The 14005-nt window shown below is 43.4% G+C and overlaps 1 protein-coding gene across 1 annotated transcript in view; it reads right to left on the bottom strand.

Moving 5' to 3' along the window:
- Positions 1–663: 663 nt before the first annotated feature.
- LOC143296962 (centlein-like) overlaps positions 664–14005 on the bottom strand; it is a 51700-nt gene continuing 38358 nt past the window's right edge. The window contains exons 30-36 of the mRNA XM_076609033.1: positions 13543–13640; positions 9999–10107; positions 8085–8144; positions 6993–7274; positions 5999–6217; positions 4819–4893; positions 664–3071 (exon numbers count right to left, since the gene is read on the bottom strand). Of these exons, the coding sequence (XP_076465148.1) occupies positions 2988–3071; positions 4819–4893; positions 5999–6217; positions 6993–7274; positions 8085–8144; positions 9999–10107; positions 13543–13640 (927 nt within the window). The 3' untranslated portion in view covers positions 664–2987. The remainder of the gene's footprint in view (positions 3072–4818; positions 4894–5998; positions 6218–6992; positions 7275–8084; positions 8145–9998; positions 10108–13542; positions 13641–14005) is intronic.

The following is a 14005-nucleotide window of genomic DNA, read 5'->3' as shown; positions in this document are numbered from 1 at the left end:
GTTTTGGTTAATTAAAAGTATGTATGGGGGGGGGGGGGGGGGCACTGAAACTGAGCTCACCATCACAGCATGACATGAAAGGGCACAGAATTTGAAGTCTTTATATAGGTTATTTTGACTGTATTACTTTGATGATCAATGGTGAGATGGAGGTCCATTAATATCTGGGACAATGTGACACAGCAGTACTCTAAACTTCTTTCATGATATATCCCAGAGTCAACCATGCCTGAGAGAGATGGGCACCTGCAGTTGGTCAAGAAATCTAAGCAACACACCCGAAGACTCATCCATGAAGTGGATGATGATTGAGTGTGGGGTTCCAGTCTTCTCATTTGAGCCCGTAGTACACTCAACTCTGGGTAGGAACCCGACCATGGGTCAAGAAATCACTACCTCTGGGGACTAAAACCTGCATCAGGTATCAGTACACACAAAGCCAACCAGTTCACCAAAGTGAGTCATGTACTAAAACTCTTACTTTTTTTTTTTTTTTTTTTTTAACTCAATCCCAAAACAGTTACACATTTCATACAAACTGGTTGAGAGCATTTTCTCGTTTTTCCTTTAGTATGTCTACCAATGTGCATGTAAACCCATTTATTTGTCTTTTAAACATATCTGCCTCAATGTAAATGGATCCATACAAAAATGCCAGCAGATTTTATTCAAACAGATATATTTTATTCAAACACATATATGTGAGGTGGAATGGAGAATACGCAATAAGTCATGTCTATTATCTTACATCCAACACAAAGTAGTTATATAAAACAAACATAGCAATCACTCTGTTTATATTGCAGGTTTTGATTAAGGGAGAGCGGGAGAAGCCAGTTTTGCATTTGAAAATATTCCATTCAAAACCGGACACTAGAAACTGAACTGATCCTACACTAAACATCACATGCACAATGGTGAAGAAAAGCAGACAAGCTCATGATATCAAAGATTCCAAGCGGAGGAAAAAAAGTGGCTGACTATGTGTGTTGAATGGTATATGGCGTGGTGTAGTGTGGCATGGTGAGTTATGGTACGGTGAGTGGAATGGAATGGTGTGGTATGGTATAAATCAAGCATCTGCTTATCAATGGAAGTGTGTGTGACAGAGACAGAGAGACCAGACACATGATCCCCTGAGGTTAGGTTCATGTCTGCAGGAGTTAGATCATGTTTAACTATGACAAAGTATCGGTGTATACTTGAGCAGTCGTGAGTGAACCTGCGCGCCTACGGACAAGCCAAATCAATAGCAAACAGGACAGAGATGAATCAACACTGCATACTATGCATCTATCAGTGTACAGTATGATCTGTTCAGATCATTTCTTCTCATTATCCTCTGTTCCAAGGTAAACATACAAAACGTATTCTGTGAAATTTTGAACAGAAGGCAAAGATATTATGCAATCTCCATGCTCACAATGTGCACAGTTGTGGCAACAATGGTCCATTTAACTAGCAACCAATCGCAGGAAATCAGTTTGTTATATATTTAAAAATTAAAAAAAAAATTTTAAATACACATTTACTGTTACACAGGAAATCATTTGCGGACACATGAAAAATTACAGGAAACAATGTACACTTGTGCACACACACACAATTTCACAGGAAATCATTTACAGTTACATAAAAATAAAACAATCGCACATGAAATTATCAATAGTTAAAAGAAAAATCTAATATTCAGTGACAGTGACACAACAAACCAGGCACCAAACCAAAGCGTAGATGATAAAGTGGCAGTTGAACGACGGATCACAACATTCTTCGCCCAGGGGTAAAAAAACAAAACAAAAAAAAAACACAATCCAGTGATATCACAGGCATGGAACAGAAACAGAGAGCGAGACAGACTCATTGCAAACATCAAACCCATTCACCGCATTATGTGCCACTCATTGCTGTACCACCAGGCTTACTTTCTTTTACTGATTCTGATCCACAATGAAAAGATTAGCAATGTAGTTATCTGTGCTGCTTTCAGCTCAGCCAAACATACAAAGCCATACTAGGACTGGTTAAAAAAAAAAAAAAAAAAAAAAAAAAAAAAACAGAACCTAAAGGAAAAAAAATTCAGCAAAGTCAGTCATACAAATAAACCCAGGATATGACGATGATAGTTCCATCAATTTTCAGCCAGATTTTTTTTTTTTTAGTAACCTGAACATTTACCTAATTTTACATAATACACGAAAATTATATATATATATATACATAACAGGCTTTGAAAGAAAGATGGGCAGAGAATGAACACCTTGCAATAAGTTCAGCCCTGGAAACATTGCAGCAAAAAGAACCCATCTACTGCACAGCAAAGCGACAATCCTGCAAAGTCATGTCACAACACTACATATGTAATGAGTGACAAAGTTAAAAAGATTAAAATCACTTTTACAGCCATCAAGGCTGTGAATTTATATCCAGTGTCAATACTTAGAAAGATGGAGCCCATTCTCTCACTTCCACCACATTTAAATCTTTCCCCCGACCGAAGTCAGGTAGGTACCCACCCATTCACTCCTGCATGGAGTGAGGAAAATCAGGGTCAAGCGAACCCTGATCGCTGACAAACACTGGATTGATATGCACCTGTACGTATCCTAATTTCTACTGTATCAGTAATTGTGTATGATTTCGATTTATGTTTTTATCTTGTTATGTACTATCCCTCCCAATATTCCTTGTGACTCCGGTACACTTGGTAATAAAGACATTCTATTAGTTCAACTCCTAACCAATTCTGCCACAGCTCCTCTAATTACAAGGACTGAAGTCAAATCCTAAAGAGGGCAGCAAACTGAGGAGCAGATCCAAGGGAAGTGCGTGCACACCGCCGCATGTCCTAAAGCAAGACATTGCTGTGACACAGCATTTAAAGACAGGACTCAGATCTTTTAAACAATTTCGCCTCAGTATAAAAATGTAGAGCAAGGCACAGTCCGCTCACACACACACAAGCAGATCATTTACAGCTGTGTCAGTCAAGAGGTCAGGGTCATCAGCAGGTCAGCTCTCTCATCCACCTTCTGCAGTATCAGACTGACCAGTGGCCGCACAAACTCCTCCTGCAACACATTGCCACATCAACAACAATCATTGGACTTCTTGAAAAGATCAGAATTATTTCTTCATCTCATAAAGAGAAACTGCACCATGTGCAGCAAAAAAACAACAACAAAAACCCAAACGCAGACAACTGCTCAACACAAAAACACCGCAATAAATATATAAGATATGCATATATGAAAAAAAATAGCACTGCCTATTGTATATATTTACTCTGAAAAGTTGTAATTAATATAATGACACAAGTGTTAATATTGCACATTCATTCTGCATATTGTCCTATACTTTAGCTTGGTACTAATAAAAATTGTTAAAAATTCTATAAAAGCTAAAACAAAGCACAATCTGTTATTCACACACTTTCACATGTGCTCACATGCAAACACACACACACACACACAGGTTTGCCATAAAAAAAAAAAAATCTAATTCCCTCTTTATTCTGTAATTTGCTGAAACATCACAATCCTGTCCCGTCATCAGCTCCAATGTTGTCAAAATCCAGCAAACTGCCGTTAATGTACAAAAACATTGGTTCACTGTTATAGTCTGATTTATAACTTTTGTATGCTTGTTAATTAACTGTTATTCTTTCCAAAGATGCTGCATTGATCATTGCCTTTTAGAACAGATGTTCAGTTAGTGAGATACAGTTTACTTGTTTTTGCTTTGTTGTTTTATTGTTTGTTTGTTTCGATCTGTTGTTGTTTTTTTTGTGGGTTTGTTTGTTTGTTTGTTTGTTTTTTTAGTAAGCAAGAGAGGAGTTACGTGCTCATATCTCTTCTTTCTGAGGATGAGCTGGGTGGCAGGGTTTTGTATGAGGTGAAGAGAGAGAATGAACTAAGCAGGCAAACCAGACAAGAGAGAGTTACAGGTGTCAAGGCCAGGGAGAATAAGAGAAGCGACGAGTTCCAATGTGAACAGGTGTTTACGAACAAAACCGATGCGTGGCAATCGACAGCAGCAGCACCGACATGTCTGACAGTTATTTAATTGCCTGGTGTCATGACAATATCCAAACTATGTTCAGTCTGTTTATCAGTCTGTCTGTCTGCCAGTCTGTCCGTTTATGTCTGTTTTTACAGGCGTGTTTTCCGCTGATTTTATTCCGATTTGTTTGGTTTTTTTCTCTTCTAATTCTGTGTTTGCTTCTCATTTGTACTTTCTTATGTGTACTGGAATCAAGCCTAATCCTAGTAAGAAGTGATTGTGAAATGTTCACCTATTTAACTGAATATTAAAAAAAATTTTAAATAATTAATGCTTGACAGATCCACGAGGTAACGATACATCTGTCCCCCCCCACCCCCCAAGGGAACAGGGATGATGCCAACACACTGACCTTGCTACAGAGATGCCAACCCCTGTCATGTGTTTGTAGATGCAGATGTTGTTGGACCAAGACACAACTTGAATCAGCCACATTCTCTCTTGTTTGGGCAAACGATTAAGCTCTTTGGTCCACTCAATGCTGCTCAATGTAAACACACACGCGATTAACTGAGCATCATCACATGAGGCCAAGGTTAGTGACTGCCCTGGCCTTGTGATTGATAGATCTAGACCGTGTGGGTAATGTTACGACAGGAAAGCACATGACCACACAATGTAGTCGAAAATGAACTTGTCGGAACAATTCTGACACTGGCATAACGTCAGAACAAACTGCGACTGAACGTAACGAAAATACAGTGAAGTCGTAACAGTTGGCATCTCTGTGCAAATGACCTTCTGACACACACTGACCTTGCTGCTGATGACCTTCTCGCATTTCCTCAGCCACCTTCTGTCCTTCTTCCCATCCTGAACAGCGCTGCTCTCCTGCAACACAACAACACAGGGCTGCTCCGTCACTGTCTGCCCCTATCCCTTTCTGCTTCGTTACAGTACAAACTGCTGCAGGGTAATCATCATCATCATCATACTAATTGATAATGGTGATGATGATTATGATGATGACGATGATGATGATGATAATGCTACTAATAATATTATTCATAATTCTAACAATAATTATGGTAATCATGTTAATGATGATCATAACAATAACCTGATAATAACACTAATAATAATTAGGATAATAATGATGAAGATGATGATGATGATGATAGCACTAACAATAATAATAATGATGATGATGAAGATGATATTTATAATAATAATGATGAGGATGAAGTGATAACAGTACATTTATATAGCGCTCTCAAACACATCAAACCGCGTGCGCGCGCACACACACACACACACACACACACACACACTCTCGCTCAAGACCTAAATGACTGGAGAAGATTTGCTGGCACCTTTTGCTCCAGCCAGGGTGAAAAGGATTAGCTCTTTCCCTGCCGTAGACGACTTTAATTGACTAAACAGAGCTCTGGCATATGCAACTTTAGTCAACATCAAGGGGTAATATTAAAAGGACTGTTTTCCACATTGAAACAAAGAAAACTTGAAAACTGCAGCCAGTTTCCTGCGCAACAGAACAATGACTAACCGTCGCTCCCTGACCTAGTCTGAAGTGAAGTCGAAGCCTGTGACTGGAGAGCTTTGAGTCTATAAAATATTTGGCGCTAGGGAGTGTTTCTTCACGCACACAGAAACTTGGCCGATAAAGAGTTAATCAAGTTAGTGGAACAAAACAGTCATACACGTACAATGCTACATGTCTGTCTGAGTGTGTATGTGTGTGTGCCTGAAATCTGACTGAATGACACAGGAAACGAATGATGAGCGCCCAATGGCAGCCATCAGTCTGCTCTACCCAGGCAGGCAGCCTGTTGTGCAAATGACCCCCAAGTTTGTGGAGCGCTTATAGCTTGGTCTCCGACCGAGTATAGGCGCTATATAAGTATCCATATCATTCACGACATGCTTATCACGCACCGCTCCCCAAGACCCCCCTCGCCCACTCTCCCCACACTACCTGAGCGACGTGATCGCCGTCAGCGCTCATGATGTCGTCCAGGTCGGACTGGCTGATGTTGAGGATGTCCCTGGCCGTGTCCTGGGCACGCTTCAGGGACGCCGTGTCGCTGTCCTGGCCCCCCCTGGCCCCCTCCTCCCTCGCTGCCGCCGCCGCCATCGTCTCTCTCAGCTGTCCCCGCGTCCTGGCCACACGGTCCAGCAGCTCCCCGCACAGCAGCTGAAAGAAGACGCAATGCAACACAACACTTAATCAATAATAATTAGCACAGAAAGCGCCTGTGAACACTTACGCAGCATGCATGATAACAAGTTCTAATAATAATGATAGTTTCTTTCATGCAGTGCAATACAATACAATAGAACACTTTCTTCTTAATATTCAGCATAGAAAGTGCCTTTAAGCATTTAACACAGCGTGCATGATGCCAATTATGGTAACAAAAAGTCTATTTCACGCACAGCAACTGAAACAGCCACAAAGCACAGAAAGCATCTGTAAGCACTTCTGCTGTGTGCATGATAACAAGTGACAAAAATAATAAGAATAATAATAAATAATAGACAGCAGCTGAAAAACGTGCAAAGCAGTACAATACAAAGCATCTTTATCAACAATTTGCACAGAAAGCACCAGTGAACATTTACGCAGTATGATGACAAGTTATAAGAATAACAATATCAATAATAATAATGACAATTTTCATTATGATAAAAATCCGAATCACCTGTGAGATTTCCACAACCTCACTCCCACACAAACAACGCAAACATTCACCTCAATTGCATTGTCTACATCCAAATATCATCCATGTGATCACAACACCAAACACAGACTCACACACACACACACACACACAAACCAAACACACAACAAACACACACACACAACACCCCACCCCTCCCATCCACCTACCCCCCCCCCCACACACACACACACAAACAACCGCTGCTTACTAACCCCCCACTCCCTCCACACACTCCCACCCCCTCACCTTGACAAACTGCTGGTACTGGGCCAGCATGCTGTGGGTGGCCGTGACCTTGGCCTGAGCGGCGTCGACAGCCGCCTCACTGTGAGTGGCCACCCGCTGCAGCTGCTGCTGGCTCAGAGACTCCAGTTGCGACATGGCCGCCTCCAGTTGCGAGCGCTGCTCGCGGAGCGTGCTCAGCTCCTTGGCCCTCCTCTCCAGGCTGAGCGAGGCCTGCAGGTACTTGTCCTCGTAGTCGCGCTTCTCCTGCGCCACCACCCGCATCCGCTTCTTCAGCGAGTCCAGCTGGAGGGACAGGTGGAGGAAGGGAAAATAAAGAAAGGTTCGACACTATTGTGCCCCAACCCCCATCAGTGCAGCTGCACTACAGTTTCAAGATTTGTTCTCTACATCTTGATAAGTAAATAAATAAACTTACTTCCGTTAGAGTAGAGTATCTGTAAATATATACACATACATACTGATCATTACAAACTTGAATATGGAGAGAGACAAGACAGAGTGAAGGAGAGAGAGAGGGATCTTATATGCCTGCAACCGTGTTAGCCTTCAAGCTTTCTGGAAGCTGAAACATTTTTCCTTCTACACATTATCAAACCAGAGAGAAAAAAAAAGAGAAGAGGACTTCAATACCAGGACTCTCATCCACCCTAACGACACACACACACACACAGATCAATTGCACCACTAATCAGAAGTACTCAAGAAGTCATTCTTGCACTTCATACTCTGCACATTGATTTCATTACACCACGGCTCAGCAGTCAAAGATAAATATTGTGGGTTTTTTTCTGTTCTTTAGTTTGCAAAATATAAATGCTGTAAAGGAAGAGAATCATACAATACAACTGCATACTTAACACACACACATGCACGCGTGCGCACACACAGAAACTTAAACACAGTAATAAATCTACACTAGTCCAAAGGACTGCACACACCCACACATGCACACACCTATCTGGACATGTACGAAGGGCAAATACTGTACACAAAAACCAACATGCATGCACAAACGAGTTATTCACGCACGCAAGCATGCACACACACACACACACACACACACACACACACTCACACACACACACTGTTTACCTGAATACGCATCTTTTCCACATTCTCAGCAGAAAGCTTGACTTTGGTCTGCAGTTCCTCCTGGGAACGGAACAAAACAAAAATCCTAACCATTCAACCGAAGTTACCGACGGGCGCAATAGCCGAGGGGTTAAATCGTTGGACTGTCAATCTGAGGGTCCCGGGTTCGAATCACGGTGACGGCGCCTGGTGGGTAAAGGGTGGAGATTTTTACGATCTCCCAGGTCAACATATGTGCAGACCTGCTAGTGCCTGAACCCCCTTCGTGTGTATATGCAAGCAGAAGATCAAATACGCACGTTAAAGATCCTGTAATCCATGTCAGCGTTCGGTGGGTTATGGAAACAAGAACATAACCAGCATGCACACCCCCGAAAACGGAGTATGGCTGCCTACATGGCGGGGTAAAAGCGGTCATACACGTAAAAGCCCATTCGTGTGCATACGAGAGAACGCAGAAGAAGAAGAACCAAAGTTACCAGTCTAAATGGAGCTTCAGTAACACTACAGTAATTACCAATCTCTTCTCTTTGAGCCGGACCACAGACAGCAGTAGGTGACAGGCAGAGACTATAGAGTAGTGCTATGGGTGGTAACTGATACAGCATCACGTGTGGTTGGACACGCTCAAACAGAAGAGACAGTCTCTCCCACACAGCACACGGTGAAGTTAATTAAACATTATGATAATTATACCATGAAGAAGACAGTGACATACAGAACAGCACCGTGATGCAATCATGGGCCTTGGTGTGAATACAAATTAAATATCATGATAATCATATTATGAAGAAGACAGTGACACAGGCAACAGTACAATGCTGTAATCATGGGTACACAAATCAAATGTTATAATTATATAATGAAGAAGGCAGTGATGCACAGAACAGCACCATGATGCAATCATGGGTCCTGGTGTATGCAAATTAAATATCATGATAACTGTATTATGGAGAAGATTGTGACACAGGCAACAGTACAATGACGTTATCATGGGTCTTGGTGTATATAACTCAGATATCACGATAATTATACAATAAAGACAATGACACAGGGAACAGCACCATGATGTAATCATGCGTTTTGGTGGACAAAAATTAAATATCATGATAATTATATTATGAAGAGGACAGTGACAGTGTTTAAAACTTTGAATTGTGGTGCAGTTATGACAGATTGTTGCATTCATGAATCAACTCAGGTGGTGCTTTGTAAGGTGATTTGAGTTGGGGGTTTTTGTTTGTTCTTTTTTGTTGTTTTTTTAATGGAAGGATGAAAGGTGTGTGTGTGTGTAGGGGGTGGGGGTAGGGGGGACGATTATGCTTAGGCCTGTAAGTATTTTCCAAAGGAGGGGGGGTGTAGAATATGGGTGTGTGGGGGGGGTGAAGAAGTTGTGTTAGGGCTTTTGATTAGTATGAATGAATGAAAGTTGTTCTTCTGTGATGCCTCTTATTTTTCGTGAACTATGGAAGTGCTGCTTTTTGGTTTAATTCTTAGTCTTAGTCTGGTGATATCTGATTTTTAAATGAACTGTGATCTTTGTAGTTGCATACTTTGTGAGAGAGAGAGAGACAGAGAGAGAGTGTGTGTATGCGTGTGTGTGCACATGGTGTGTGTGTGTGTGTGTGTGTGTGTGTGTGTGTGTGTGTGTTTGAGTAGTGTGGGAAGATGTACAATGCAGCTTGGCTGACTGAAATGGAGAGGCACATGAATTTCAGTAATCTATATATTTGTATATAGCTATTTCCATTTGGTGCCATTTATCTTTTTATTTTCCATTCATTTTATTTGTTTGTTGTTTTCTTCTTATATTGGACATGTGCTGTTGCCAAAAAGAAAATCTCTGTACCAAAGCATAGACAATAAAGTTTGTGTATTGTGTATTGTATTGTATTGTGAAACAGAGAACCGTACAATGACGTCATCGTGAGTCTTGGTGGCATCCTGGGAAGCCTTCAGCTTGATGCGCTGACTCTCCACCAGGTTGCGCTTCTGGTTGTTGTCCCGCTCCAGGTGGTTCACCCTGTAAAATAGACGCAGTGTGTTGTGTTGAGTTGTGTTGCGTTGTGCTGTGATGTGTTGTATTGTGTTGTGTTGTACTGTGTTGTGTTATATTATGTTGCACCTTATTGCACTGCATTATGTTGTATTGTACTGTATTATATTGTGTTGTGTTGTCTTGTGTTGGGTTGTGCTGTGTTGTACTGTGTTGTATTATTTTCTTCTTCTTCTTCTTCTTCTGCGTTCGATGTTTTGGCTGCGTCAGACGGTCACCCCCGTCGCCACGATGTAGCCCACGGTCTTCTCCAGGTCGTGGCGGTCTCCCCAAAGCTGCGCCTGTAGCTCCGTGCCCCCTGGCCAGGTTTGACGCCGTAGAGCTTCATGGGTTGGGCAGTGTTGGAGGATGTGTTCAGGGGTCTGGGGTCCAGTGCCACATGGACACTCATCAGTGTGGGCGATCTTCATACGGTGAAGGTGACTCAGTAGTCGGCAGTGGCCGGTTCTCAGTCTGAAGAGGACAGTCTGCTGGTGTCTCTGGAGCTGGTGGATTGGATCGACACCACTGTTTGCACCCAGCCTTCTCATCCACTGGTTCTGGTAACGGTTGTGGATGATGGTCCTGGCCTCTCTGTAGGTCACGGGGTGGCTGAACTGCTTCATTTTGCTGCCTGCCTTGGAGAGAGCATCGGCCTTTTCGTTCCCCATGACCCCACAGTGAGAAGGAACCCACTGAACAGTGACAGTCGACCGTTTTGAAAGGTCATGAAGGGCTGCTTTGATGTTTGTCAGCTGCTGTTCGTTTCTGGTTGACTGGAGTCCCTGCAGGAGAGATCTGCAGTCAGTGAAGAAGGCTATCTTTGGTGGTGGGTTGACTGACGTCCTGAGGCCTTGTGCAGCATGGAGTAGTGCTGCTGTCTCCGCTCTGTAGTTCGAGGAGATTCTTCCTGTGGGGAAGGCTCCAGGGGTCAGTCTTCCATCTGTGTGCCTGATGAAGATGCCTGCTCCTCCATTCTTCACCGCTCCCTCCGAGGATCCATCTGTGAAGACGTGCGTCCATTCGCTGGGGTTGTACTGAGTCTCAATCATCTCCAATGTCAGAGCTTTCAGCAGGGGAGGGGCTTGGCAGTCCTTTTGGTCGATGCCAGGGACTTTTGTGATGATTGAGACTCCTTCCAGTTGGTCGGCCGGTTCCTCGAAGTCGGGGAGTGTTTCCATCTCGGCAGGGGACGAGGGCAGCAGGTCTTCATGTTGGCGGTGCAGGGTCTTGGAGAGGTGGTTGAAGCTGGTCCGCTTCAGTCTGTTCTTTGTTGGGTGCTTCAGTTTTTCGTGCATTGGGTGAGTTGGCATGCGCAGGAGCTTCTCGCTGTGGATGAAGACTTTTTCCTCTCGTCTATCTTTGAGTGGGTGGAGGCCTGTGTGTTTCTCCATCGCCTGAACTGGAGTCGTCTTTATCCCGCCAGTGATCAGCCGTAGCCCTGCGTTCTGAACTTTGCTCAGGCGGCTTGTGTTGGTTGCTGATGCCGTGGCCCAGGCAGTGCTGCCATACTCCAGGGTTGGCCTGACAGTTCCAGTGTACACCCTCTGCAGTATGCTGCTGTTGGCACCCCAAGAGGTCCCGGCGAGTTTTTTCAGGATGGCCAGTTTTCTGGTTGCTCGTCTCTCGATGTCCTTGAGATGGGGGTTCCATGTCAATCGCTTGTCGAGCTTCACACCCAGGTACATTGGCGTGTCATCCTGTTTCAACTGCATTCCGTTCAGTTTGAGGTGGGAGGTTTCTGACATCGGTGACAGCGAGAAGATTGCTGAGACTGTCTTGGTGGTGTTGATGTCTACTCCCCAGGCAGAGGCCCATGTTCCCACGTGATTGAGTGCTTCCTGCATTCTGTGGCTGGCGGACGTGAGGTATTCCGCAGCACTCCAGGCAGCAAAGTCATCAGCGTGGAGGGCTCTGGAGACATGCTTGGAGATCTTCTCAGCGATGTCGTCGATGAAGATGAGGAAAAGTGTAGGGGAAATGACTCCTCCTTGCGGCACACCTTGCTGTAGAGTGACCCGATGGCTGATTTTCCCGTCGAGTTTTACCCTTGCCCTGCGGTGTTGGAGGAAATCCTGGATCCAGCGGTACATCTTCCCTTCCACTTTCTTGTTGAGGAGCTTCAGGAGAAGTCCTGCCTTCCAGACCTTGTCGAAGGCCTTGGTTAGGTCCACGAAGACTGCAAGCAACTTCTTCTTTTCTTGAAAGGCAGTCTCTATCTCCTGTGCAAGGTACACCAGCTGGTCTTCGGTGCTGCGGTTTTTCCTGTAGGCTGATTGGGTATTGCTGAGCAGGTGGTTTTCTTCAAGGTGTTTCAGGAGTCGAGTGTTCACCATCCTTTCCATCACCTTGCCCAGACAACTCAGGAGGCTGATTATTTTGATTTGTGTTGCATCTTATTGCACTGCATTGTGTTGGGTTGTCTTGCATTGCGTTGCACTGAGTTTTGTTGTTGGAGGGAGGAGTCAAAAATTCTGGTCCCTATTTGGGACTCGAACCTGTGGTCACTGGCTTCCTAGTGGGGCACACTACCAACCACCTGTGAGTGGCTGGAGATCCCAGTGTGACCCAGTCAACCACCTGGTCAAAGCCAACAGCACTCTTCCTCTTCTCACAATAATAATGACAGCAACAAGACAGCTGTGGAGGCCAACACTACTGGCACCTTTTGTGTCAAGGGTGTCACAGTGGCAGCCAAATGCTAACAACTGACCAACTTTCTTTTTTTCTTTTCTTTTTTTCAAATTTTTTAGTGTAGGAATCACAGATCAAAGTAGCAGTAAAAATGACGGGCTGGAGCTGTGCCAGTCAGGGTTTATCACCGGGGAGTGCTTCGCAAGCCGTAGCAGTCTTGCAGTTGCACAGATACTACAAAATAAAGGTCCTTTTTTTTCCTTTTTTTTTTTTTTTTTTTTTTAGGATTAGTGCTTCTTCTTTCTTCCAGCAGATTCCCCCCTCCCTGCCCCCATTACTGACAGAATAATAAAGAAATGATTGTGGCCACTCCATGGAAGGAAGGAAGGAAGGAAGGAACAGTAATAACAATTTTCATTTTGTTACTATTATTGTCATCATTGTTATCATCAATATCATTATTATCATCATTTTAATAATGGACATTTACAAGCAATCTACCTCTCCAGCATAACGGCCCACAGGCCCATCAATGTCTGGAGAAAAATATCAACAAAAAATTACAACACAGGGCATGATGATCAAGGCTTACAAGCAAGACAATGAGAATAAAATAAAGACAATTTTCTCTCACACACACACACACAGATATATATATATATATATATATATATATATATATATATATATATATATATATATACATATATATATGCACACACCTGCACACAGATAGACATACACCCACACATGCATACAAAAAAAAAGTGTGTGTGTGAAATAACTGACCTGTCCTGAAGGTTTCTGTTCTGGTCCTGAAGCGTGTCCAGTTCTGTCTTCAGGGAGCGGATCGTGGAGGCCTGTCGGGACACCTCACTGGTCGACATCTGCAGGAAACATGTATGCTTATGACACAACCACTGGGGGGGAAAAAGAACTCTACATCTGCAGGAAACATGCAGCTTACAACACAACCATTGGTGGAAAAAAGAATTCTACATCTGCAGGAAACATGCAGCTTAGGACACAACCACTGGCGGAAAAAAGAAATCTACATCTGCAGGAAACATGCAGCTTACGACACAACCACTGGTGGAAAAAAGAATTCTACATCTGCAAAAAACATGCAGTTTACGACACAACCATTGGTGGAAAAAAAAGCATTCTACATCTGCAGGAAACATGCAGCTTAGGACACAACCATTGGGGGAAAAAAAAGCATTCTATATCTGCAGGAAACATGCAGCTTAGG

Source organism: Babylonia areolata, chromosome 22 (genome assembly GCF_041734735.1).
Source record: "Babylonia areolata isolate BAREFJ2019XMU chromosome 22, ASM4173473v1, whole genome shotgun sequence".
NCBI lineage: Eukaryota > Metazoa > Mollusca > Gastropoda > Neogastropoda > Buccinidae > Babylonia > Babylonia areolata.
This window is presented reverse-complemented; position numbering and strand designations above follow the sequence as displayed.